The sequence below is a fragment of the Hippocampus guttulatus genome, chromosome 15 (assembly GCF_054856545.1).
Source record: "Hippocampus guttulatus isolate MCC_2025c chromosome 15, RoL_Hgut_1.0, whole genome shotgun sequence".
In the NCBI taxonomy this organism is placed as follows: domain Eukaryota; kingdom Metazoa; phylum Chordata; class Actinopteri; order Syngnathiformes; family Syngnathidae; genus Hippocampus; species Hippocampus guttulatus.
In genome coordinates, this window is record NC_141275.1 from 10,335,910 (window position 1) to 10,348,129 (window position 12,220).

The 12,220-nt window shown below is 40.5% G+C and overlaps 1 protein-coding gene across 2 annotated transcripts in view; it reads left to right on the forward strand.

Annotated features, from left to right (window-relative positions):
• LOC147193816 (glucocorticoid receptor-like) overlaps positions 1-12,220 on the forward strand; it is a 42,926-nt gene that overhangs the window by 19,340 nt on the left and 11,366 nt on the right. For both annotated transcript variants that reach the window (XM_086131013.1, XM_086131014.1), the window contains exons 3-4: positions 9,170-9,342; positions 10,208-10,234. In XM_086131013.1, the coding sequence (XP_085987139.1) occupies positions 9,170-9,342; positions 10,208-10,234 (200 nt within the window). The remainder of the gene's footprint in view (positions 1-9,169; positions 9,343-10,207; positions 10,235-12,220) is intronic.

Below are 12,220 nucleotides of genomic sequence, written 5' to 3' on the forward strand. Positions count from 1 at the left end.
GCTGCGCGCCTTAGGCCTTGGCCTTCTATCTGATTTAAAAGACATAACGCGTCTGCAACAAATTGGATCTGCAGGGAGCAAGTGAAGGTTCTCTGCCTCACATATAAAGTGGCATGTTCACACACAATTTCAAGTGTCAATCGGCCAACAGATAGTTATATTTACATATTCAGTGGACCTGCTATTTGTGGGGTACGACGACCGAGCCTGGCTGCTGATGGCAAATTTCCGCAAATAACTGCTGCTTCCCAAAACATCATTCAAATCGTCTGCATTCATTGTCTAAAGCAAAAACAATACCACAAAGTATGATCCCACGTGTACACAATGTGCAGTTGCTTACTTTCAGTTATGATGATAACACATTTTTTTTAGGTGGGACTTGCTGTAAAGATTTTGAGGACCACTGCTCCACCATGTGTACTGTCACCCCCTCGTGTCACGATGACTGTTACCATAACAATGATTTTAGCGGTTTATTCTTCATCATACATATCAAAATTTGTAACGACTTTTATTTCCTCTGAACTTACAGATGGTCTTCCTTCATCAAGTGCTCCTTATTTTTCAAAATAAATCTCTGCAGGGGTTTAATCATGTGTCTTAAATTTTGTTGAAAAAGTATCCGTAAATATCATCAGTACACTGTGTGAACAGCAGAAGTTATTCATGCCCTCAAGTCAAATGGCTTCATTCTATTCTGCACTTGGTCCTTGATTATTATTATTATTTTTTTGTTTGTTTGTTTATTGAACATAAAACATATATACAGTAATAATTTGACAGAAAATAAGGTAGATAAAAAAAGTAAAAGGAAAGAAATCAATCTTCATTCAACACAGTTATGTTCAAGGGAGTAGGAAGAAGTAAAAAACTTATCTAGTCCTACCCCGTTATGTGATTATATCTAATAAATCATTTTTATATCAATCAGAAAATAAAAAAGTAAGAAGAAAGAAGTCTCCATTAAGGCTCATACTTTACCCTTAACCGTGATATTTTTACAACTTTTGGTTTGTATCGGGATTATATACTTCCACACCCTGACACTCTTGTGTCAAATTTCTCTTGTATTCATAATGGATATTTATATACCTTTCTCTATTTATCAACTTAGTTCTGATTTATCATTATATTTAATGTTTTGAATTTATCATTTTAACTCTGATTGATGTAGGTTGTTTGTACTCTTTTTTTGAATTTGTTTTTGAACTCAGCAAGCGATTTACTCATTTTCAGGTCCGTTTCGAGATTATTCCACAGATTAACACCTTTGATAGATACACTTCTTTCCTTGATGTTTGTTCTTGTTTTGAGTTTTTTGAATAAATTGGTACCTCTTAAATCATAGCTGCTTTCTCGAATTTCGAAAAACTTCTGAATGTTTTGGCAGAGCAGGTTATTGTGTGCTTTGTACATTCATTGGGCGGTTTTAAAGTCAACCAGGTCATAAAATTTCATCGTATTTAATTTGATAAATAGTGGATTTGTGGGTTCCGTATATTTTGATCTATTAATAATTGGATTTGCTTTTTTTTGTAGGTTGAGAATAGGGAGTGTGTTTGTTTTGCAGGCATTTCCCCATATTTCCACACAGTAGGTCATATATGGTAATAATAATGAAGTGTATAATGTGTACAAAGATCTCTTATTTAGCACTTCCTTGGTTTTGTAGAGGATCCCTACGGTTTTGGCTATTTTTCTTTTTACGTTATCGATATGTGGCTTCCAACATAGTTTTGAGTCTATTACTAATCCGAGAAACTTGGTTTCATACGCTCTTTCTATCTCAATTGAGTTTACCATAATTTTAGCTTGGTTTTTGATTGGTCTTGTGCCAAAAACAATTAACTTCGATTTTTTTCAGGTTAAGTGACAATTTATTTCTGTCGAACCAGTTTTTTAATTTGTTTAATTCGTTTTCTACGGTTGTCAGGAGCTGTTTCAGATTTATTCCAGAACAGTAGAAAGTTGTATCATCAGCAAATAGGACACATTTAAATTGTTTTGAGACCTTGCAGATATCATTTATATATAAGATGAATAGTTTTGGACCAAGCACTGACCCCTGAGGAACTCCGTGAGTGATTTTCAGTTGATTCGTTTTTTTATTGTTGAGTTGCACGTACTGATATCTGTTTTCTAAATAACTTTTTATCCATTTATAAGCTACACCTCTAATGCCATATCTTTCTAGTTTTTTCAATAATATACTGTGATCTATTGTGTCAAAAGCTTTTTTTTAGATCTAGGAAAACCCCAACAGTAAATTCTTTGTTGCCTATATTAGTGGCTATTGCTTCCACAAACTCCATAACTGCCATTGAGGTGGTCCGTTTTTCCCTGAAGCCATATTGATTCTCACTTAACAGCGCATGCTTTTGTATAAAGCTATCAAGTCTGCGAGAAAATAGTTTTTCTAATATTTTTGAAAATTGTGGTAGTAGTGATATTGGTCTATAATTTGTAAACCGATGTCTTTCTCCACTTTTATAGATTGGAATAACTTTAGCAATTTTCATTTTTGATGGAAAGATACCAGCTTTGAATGACAGGTTGCATATGTGCGTGAAAGGTCGCACTACATATTCTATAATCTGCTTTATTATTGTCATATCAATATTAAAGCAATCAGTTGACTTTTTATTTTTAAGTTTTTATAATATTTAATAATAATAATACATTTTATTTATAAGCGCCTTTCAAGACACCCAAGGACACTTTACAAGAACAAAAAACACAATTGATACTTCTTCTTGTTTTACAGCAGTAAGGAACATCGTGGAGGAGTTTTTTTCTACATATCTATCTATTTCAAACAAGTTTGTTGGATCAGGAATTTGTTTTGCTAGGTTACTGCCGATGTTGACAAAATACTCATTAAATTCAGTTGCTATTTCTGCAGTTTTTTCCAAAATAGTATTTTTGCCTTTGATAAAATACTCTTTTACAACCTTATTGGTGAAATTGGAAGTCTTTCTATGTATCGTTAATGCCGCATGACTGCCATCAACTCTAGCAAACAAGTTCAATACTACTCTATGTGCAGTTCGAAACTTATTGCTTGGCTGTATTTGTGTCTCTTTGTTTTCTTTTGGCACGAATTGTCAACCACGGTGTCCTCAATCTCTCAGCATTTTCACAACATGAAGCCACTGCAAGCATATAAACAAAGATATTGGGGTATTGGCTCTGGGTGGTTCGCTCTCAATTTCAAAATGCGGGATGTTTCTTGCTCCAGTCTTCTCCTTTTTTTTTTTTTCTTCCTGAATCCATAAAGGCATTTTTGTTGTGCAGAGATAAATTATGCTCTCCCGGAGGCTCAGGATGTGGCCATATGCACCAGTATGTTTTTAAATGAATCATTGTAATCCGTGTATCTTGCCTCTCGCGCAATTTAAAATGTCAAAAAGTCAATATTCTGCGATTCGAAACTGAGTTTATGGACTGACTAAAGGCTCAAACCCAAGATGTCACAATCTTGGCTCTTGGATTTTTTTATTTTTTTATTTTTTATGAATCAGACATGGTGAATTGGTAATCGGACTTCATGTGTTGCTTCAAACTACCGCCGCCACCCTCATGTTCTGCCAACCTCAACGGTTGGCTGGTGTTGCAATCACTTGTCGCTGACCTAACAATTTCTTTCACCCTGCGATTGTCAGTGTGCTCAAGAGTTCTCCTCGGTTTGTCCATGCTGCATGCTACCTGCATTTAAGGCTCTTTTTGATTGTCTGCTGAAAACTGATTTTAGAATAAAAGGACCAGGCTGTCATGCTTCCTTGAGCATCTTTGATAAATGGTGGATTAAACAAAAAATAAAAAATGAAAAGGCATGTTTAGCATTTTAAAAATAAAATGCTAATAAGATTAAGATATCCTTTATTTGTCCCACACTGGGGAAATTTACAGCCTCCAGCAGCAAGAATGTGGGTAGAAAGAATATACCAATGTTATGGAAACTAACATATTGCCTGGTATTCAACAGATAAAGCTAAGATCTAGCATGTGAGGTGCCCAATCAGGTAGTTAAAATTCGGTCAAATCAAGCATGTCTGAAGCCTAATGAGGTAGTTAAGATGCTCACGGTTGGTATGTTATAATCGACCATGCCAGAAAACAAATTCGCTCGACAAAATGTGAACATGCCGACATTACAGTATGTACATTTAGATAAAGCATGTCATGATGAGGTAGTTATGAACATGAAGCATGTCAAAAGACTGTTATTGTAGTTAACATTGAATTCATTGGTATGCTCGCATATAGCACGTCAGAAACCTGATGTAATTGAATAAAGTGCTCACGGACCAACTATCGCTATGATAACACCGAACATCCCGAAAGCCTTTTGAAGTTGTGCCTCACATTGAACGAATTGGAATGCTAAAATCTGTCATGTCGGGTGCGTAATAAACTAGCTAAAATGCAAACATAACATATCAGGAACCCAGTGACCTGGATCAAATGATGTCATTCCAACAATGTAAGCTAAAAATCTAGCATGTCAAAAGACTCGTGGTAGAAAAGAAAGGACTAAAGTACGTCTGTTCATATGAATACAGCACGTAATGCCTTTAGACGGGCATTTGAAAATCCAACACAAAAACTCTTGTGTTGTCATGATGCACTCAAAAGCTCTCCAAGGTTGTCATGGCAGCTCCACATTGGACGCTGTCCTCGTTATTGCAAAGCCACCGAGGTTAATTTGAACTAGCATTACCATTTATTGCCAGCTTTAATGAGCTTTAACTTTAATGTTACAAGGGACTTGCTACTGTGGGTGAGCGCTTCCAAATAATTCCAAAGGTGTCGCGTCATGGGAGGACAAAAGAATAAAAAGCCTGCTGATGTGGAATGGTCATTGGAGTGACAGCGTTGGGTACTTGGATGAAATGAACGGTCGGACCTCGGGAGGTGGGGGTCCTTTTAACTGGAGGGGGGGGGGGGGGTTGAAAAGACAAGAAGGAATCATTATCGTATCACATGAAGGCCCTCTGAAACAAGGGAAACTTTATCTCAATGCACTTCCACTTTGAGCTCAGCACTGAAATGTGCACACACACACACACGCGCGTGTACGCGCCAAGAAAACAAGCAAGCTGAGTATGCTTGTCTCCGGATCGGTGAGTTGGATAATCCCATGAGTCGCCTGACCTCCTCCATGCATGCCGCCGCCGATTGGCCGAGAGCCTATACACTAAAAGAAGGGAGTGGGAGGAGGGAGCGCTAATATTATTATGTAACCGTGGCAGATGGGGTGGGAGGGGTGTGGGACCGGCCCTGGTGGATGAGCATTGACACTGTTGTGATGCACGTTGAGGAAGTGAGAAGACGCAAAGGAAGGGAGAGCTTGAAAAAAAAAAAGGGGGGGGAAAGCAGTACAGTAAAAGAGTGAAATGTGATTTCCTGCCATGTGCGGTTGCATATTCGACAGAGGGACTTCTCACACAAACACACACACACAGATGTGATGCAATGGAGCACATTGCCGAAAGAGGTCGTAATGAATAGAGGAAACACAATGATTGTGTTCACTTCCTGTTATATATCCTGATTAGAGCAGCCTCTGTGGGTTTCATGTGGTAAAAAAAACATTAATAATACATGAAAATGGCGAGCCATGCTTCATTTTCACAATTCAAAACCGTTATCCTGTGAGATGCTTTTGTCCAAGTAGCCCAAGGTCCCAAGAACTTGCATGTTCCACACCCTGTTGTTTGTCTTGGTGAAATTCGACCGTTTTTGTGTGGCCAGCCCTCATGTTGCCGGGTCAATGATGAGTACAAATTTCGTTACCTTGACAACAAAGGCGGCCAAGCTCGAATCTCAAAAGGCGAGTGTGATCTCCTGAAAAAGACGGCATCGATTGTATTTTCCCTCCCGTAGTCGGCACGTGATACATGACTTTCATCGGTGATTTGGCGCATGCAGCGGACACGACGGCAAACCAAAATATCACACCGCGTCCTTTGCAACAACAACCCTGTCCAGCATTCAAAAATGCCGTGATTAACAAAGCTCAATGCTGTTAGCTACTGCTAATATTTGCTCCCAACAAAACTCACTGCAGCTCTGCTTACCTTTGCTTTTGATAGACTGTCTTCGACAGTGGTAAATGAGTCCCACTGTGATGTCACAATTGGGTGAAATTCAGGACGGAACGCTCGCAGACACATTTTCAGAAGTCAGTAAATAAACAAAATATTGAGTTACTTTGACATTTGATGAGTTGGCAGCCACTTCTAAGACCACACAAACACAATATTCATAAGATAGGGAACATTTGATCATTTCTAATCACCGTGTTGGTTTTTGTCACAACCATAACATAAAATCACGATGAAAAATGACCAGTCGGCAGCTATCATAGCCGTCTGCATCTTCACTCAAGGTCCCCTCTGCCAGCATGTACGGTGTTTTATGTTTGCAATGTGCCGTCAAATCTACATAGCGCTTCACATGCATGTGTGCCAACAGAGCAAATCCCAGGTTGCTGAGTTTTGCCTCCACTTCAGTTTGCGTGACTTTATTTGTGGGATTATCCCTTGTTTGCCTCAGATTTATATTGTGTTTGTTGTCACTGTGTTGAGACAATTTCTGATGGACAACTCCTAATGAGGCATGAACCTTCCACGGATGACTAAAAAGGCGCGTTTGTTTGCACAGTCCAGAGGGGATGACTGCAGTCGTGGAATCCAATACCATCTTGTGGTCATTTTAAGGCATGAAAGTTCACCTGGAATGTGTGAAATTTAGAATCACTTTTCGTCTATTCCATTCCGTTCTTTTCTTATCAACGATGACTTCAAAATGAGGGGTGTCCCGATCCTAATCACGTGATTGGATATCGAAAAAAAAAAAGTCTTTCTCTCTGACTGTCCGTTTCTTCCGCATGTCTGAAATGTATTCTTATTCTCATTTGCTTTCAGTCATGAGACTACTATGTCAAAGGACACCCAAATCAAGGCCAGATACAGTACAGTAAATAAGTAATGGTCGGTCAAAGAGTGACCACATCGATGGGATGCCCTGTATTTTCTGTCCCAGTTTCAAAGTCATGCTGAACTGCGGCGTCTCCTAGCTGACTTGTGGCAGAGTACACTTTGGACTGGTCACCAGTCACTTGGAGAGCACAAAGAAACACCATGTCTATTAATACCATACAGGTGGATGAGTCTGTGCCAGACCCTCACAATGCAACACCATGTTCCTGGTTGCCTCCAAAGTGCTTTGACTCTCATGAAATCAATGGAAGATTGATCCATATTCTGGTTAACTTGACATGCTTTTACACCTCTCTTATGCAAGGGTCACACTCTTCATTCCAGACTCCGGGAATGAGTTTCCCGCGCACCACTGCCCGCCCCCATCATCTGTTTATACCATCTTCACAGCAGTTGTATATTGTCAGCCCGTTGGCAACGCAAACGTCCTTCCCGTTTGGCGACTGGCCGTGTGCGCTTAGAGGAATCTGAGCGAGTTGGCGGCTAAGTAAGCCACGGTTAACCTTCTTAACTGGGCCTCCTCCAAGATACGAACACTCAGGGCTCTGCCATTAGCCGCGGTCCGGTTTTACGTAAGACAACGTCGTCCTTCCGAGCGGTTGTGAGGTGTTGGCTAGTGTCAATTTAGACTGGGTGCGTGGGTGGCAGGGTCACTGAATATTTATGCATGCTAGCACTGTGCACATGAATAAGGAAATAAGAGAGTCTGTAGGGACAACCTGCAGCATTTCAGCGCATGAGCTGTATCGATATCAGGGCCTGCATGTAAAATCGGGATCAAGTTCTGCATTATTACCAAACTTCACAACTTACAGGATGTTCCCATTAGACTGAAGAAATTGCTTTTAAGTCGACATGGCAATGAATGTCTGATACAATGCATACCTTGAACCCGACGTACTTATAACGTCTGCTGGCACTGCATCCACCCCGTATGCTGAACTCGCTCCGCTAAATATAGTCGAGTTGGGATGGTGGCCAAAGTTGGCGTGCTAGTTTTGGAGGCATTGCAGGATATTTAGCTTCAAGCAACGCAGCACTTAAAATTAATTTTCCTTAACCCTATTTGGCATCATTTATGAACCTTCAAAAAGTAAATATCAATGGCATCTGATTCACTGGGAAAAAAAAAAGAAGGTGCAAGCCGATTAAGGATGAAAATAATGGCTTACTTTTTATGGCTGCCATTTTTGATATGTTTGACCAGTTTATGTAATCGCCGTGACGTGTTCTGTGGTGTAACACGCTATTGTTCATTTTTGGACTTATTTCCTGGTCTGTTGTGCTATAAAAATGCCAAATGGCATCATCAAGTATTCCCATTATTTAAAAGGCACTCCTAGCCATCTCAGGTTTCGTAGTGTTCCTTTGAGAAAGGAGAGAAGAAAAAAAACGTATTGTGCGAGTGTACTATGCGATGGTGTGCAACCGGTCCATTACGGTGGCATAATGGATGAAAACCGTGGTGGATGCCCACCAAAATTTATGCGGAGGTGTAGGCGTTTGCTAATCACTGACTGAAAGTTTTGGAGCGAAACCTCAGAATGTTTTATGCATATCGGTGAATCAACACTTACAGGCGTACGACATAAATATCATCCAAAAGTAGTGCGAGTTTTGGTCTAATATTTTCTCTTGTACTGCTTTAGCTAACGATCAAAATCAAATTGAATAGTTGATTTATTTTTTTTTTCCCTCTTATCTCTGGTTTGCTCATTTTCAGGAAATAACACCCCGGGACATGTAAGAAACATTTTGTCCTGCAATTAAACCAAAAATGCAGAACGAATGACTTGCTTCCTCTGAAAAAAATAAGCACAAATGGTTGTTCTATGGTCCGCTGAATAATCGGACGCGACAGTTGGCTTGGTCAATATCTTCAAAATGTCTGTGTTGAGGGTTTTTTTTTTTCTTTCGGTTTGATCTTTGACATTGAAGAATCTTTTGTTAACTTTTCTTTTGATAGCGGCGTGGACACCCACAGTGGCTCCTCTTGTTTTATGTTGAGAGGGAAGAAATTTCATATGTGCTGTATGTTACATGTTACACATACAGTACATTTGACAATAAAGTTTTATCCAATCCATTATCGCACGCGTCAGATTTCCATATTTTCATACGACATCAATATATGTTCTTTTCTTCCTCTCTCTGCTTTCTAGCTCAACGCCCAGAGCAGGAGCAGAGTCCAACAGTTGTGTCGTGCCGGGTCAATCGAAACCCAACGGGCAGACCCACAAAGTGTGTTTGGTGTGTTCGGACGAAGCCTCCGGATGCCACTACGGGGTGGTAACGTGCGGCAGCTGCAAGGTTTTCTTCAAGAGGGCCGTGGAAGGTTGGTCTTGCACTCAAAACAAGCGCGCTTGTGCCCCGTTTCCACAAAGTGCCACAGTTAATCGTTTTTTATGTAGCCGATGTAGCTAGCTGACAGGAGCGCAGCGATCGAGTCAAAGAATCGATCGAGGAAATTGAGCCGAAAGCTCGTCATGTACCTTTTACGTGTGCAGCGCAAAGGCAAATCAATTTACCGTCTTGCAACCTGAACTGTAACGCCTGGTGGAAACGTGGCTTTAGCCGTACCGTTGGCGCTCAGGTTGATGGCCCCTGTTGGCTGTGACCTCTGTGGGGGCCCCTCAGCCTCTGTGATCCAGCACAGCCCCCTCTTCCCTGACTGCACAAACACCACATACTTTTTGCATCGCTTGTGGCTTCCACCTTGTAGTTCCGACCTGTTTTTGCATGACTACACCTTTTCTCTGTGCTTTCCTGTCAAAGCGATGACGACTCACCAGTGTTTTGGATTGGCGGAGAAGCTCGTCATATCGCTTAGGATGTTTTTCTTATCTGTTAGAGGCCTTCGATCCTCAGAAATTTCAAATGAAGTTCCACTGTTGCAAATGTGTACCCCGCTTTACCAGAAATACAACCTTGACAAAATCAAAATGTGTGTGTGTCTAATGTGTGTGTGTGTGTGTGTGTGTGTGTGTGTGTGTGTGTGTGTGTGTGTGTGTGTGTGTGTGAGATGAATTGCATTTCATATTGAAAGGTTGGACATTTTTATTTGTTCAGAAATATTTTTTTTACATCTGTTACTTTTATGTTTGTTTTTCTCCCCCCCCCCCACCCCACTCCCGCCTCCACCCCCTCCTCAAACAACCACCTGCCCTCTCCATTTTGCGGTCGTTTTCTCAATGGCGAAGGATGGAGAGCACGACAAAAGAGTGATGGTAAATAAATGCAACTTTCAAAAATAATGCTAATCATTCTGGTGATGATCATGATGAGAGACGCTCCCTGATGAGATGATTTGCCCCCGCTTGTTCTGTATCCTTTCTTGCGAACACATTCGGTCACTTCTCCCCCGGCTTTGCATGAAAATGTGCATTTGAACCTTTTGCTCTGGGAGCCTTTTATTGGTGTTGCTGGGAATAACAAGCGAGGCGCACCTTCGCATAAGAACAAAGTGTTCTGTTTTTGTAATCGTAATTTCAACCTGTATCTGCTTGGTAAATAATTGAGATTTAATTAATTGTATAGTACATGCGTGCCATAGAAGTACATTATTCTGCTGATTGTCTGGAGTCTGTATAACGGCGGCTCATCTCGAAGCAGCTCACAGCCTCTGGCACAAACAGCAAATTTTTATTCTGGGGTGGTTTTTTTTCCACAAATTGTATTCATCATGTACTATTGTCAAATTGGCAAGAAATTAAAAAATATCTATTTTTTTTCTTTTGGGGCAAATATTCCCTTTAACCAACCAATTGATTTCTATGTCCAGACATGATTTGCATAATCTGCCCAGGAATTCGTTGCATTTTATTTTCACTTTATTCTCACTTCTTCCCTCGCATTAGTAATTTTTGAATCTACTCCCATTTGGTCTCATGATTGAGATAAGAACATCCAATATTTGCTGGTTTGCCATCTTATTAACATGTTGCGCAGACGCAGTCCATCCTGCTGTGTTTTCTCAAGGTTTCCGAGACAAAATATGCTGAGCGATGCGCCGTAGAAGCAGACGCTGCCGCTTCTCATTGTACCGCAGGGCTGAAAGTTGCCGAGCTTCTCGGCAAGGAAGCAAAATCTGGCTTGGCGTCGGCTGCCATTCGTCGCACGGCAGATGACGATTTTGCGCCATTGTTTGCGAAACCGCCGGCGGCCGGCGACGGAACTCGGCTGCCGTCTTGTGGTCACGCGTCCAACCTGCTTATCGATTTGCACGTTATGGGGAGGAAATTGCGGCAGCTGATCGCGCACTGATTCAGACTCTCGTCAACGTTTCACGCTCAAGTAACCACAGAGTAGATAGAAAAGCATTCACATGAATAGTCATACCAATTGAGTGTCGACGTACATTTTTGGGGGGAATGTGGGAGGAAAAAGAAAGACGCACTTACTACTCCTCTGTGACATTTTTTTGACTTATTGGTATCGTTCATGCTCTTCTCATAATTGAAATTATGGACTATACGTGATAAAAGGAATGATTTTGTAATACATTCATGCAAGTTAACATTGCTCAAAAATAATCCCATTCATAAATCTTTTAAGAAATTGAATTAACATCAATTTAGCACCGCATTAAACGCAGTCGGAACAAGACTAACGCTGACCGACAGCGGAAGGCCGCTCATTTACATTCGAGCTTTTTGACTTCACAATTAAATTTCAATTTATAACAATAAAGGTTATGCTGCTCATCGTAGTAATATTAAGAAAGTATCATTGCAAAAATAGCAGTAATAAGTTGTTCGATCACAATCCGATCATGAGATTGCAAATCGGGGCCGATGACGTTATTTTCAGCTGATCGGTGTCTGTGGATGAGGGGAGGGGGAGATCGGATTTTCTCAATTTTGAAAGTCACAAATAAAATGTTTGCTGGATTTCAAACACTGCTGATATAAAAAGTTATGTTGGGATACTTCACTCAAATCTAAAAAAAAATGAAGATAGTGGAGAGGCACTCATTTTTTTTCTTCAAAATGCTTTCCCGCGGTAATGGGTCGAGAAACAACTCACTCAGACTTGGGTGCAAAAAAAAAAAAACGTGATTGTAACGTCTATAGTAAAAAGCTTTTAGTATTTCTATGTTTCTACGACTATAATTTTGAAATGAAGTCTTTGCAAAGCAGGCATTTGATTTGCTTGCCACAACCTGATCCCAACATGCGATATGAAGCCATTTGCTGAGCTTGTGACTCATCCAG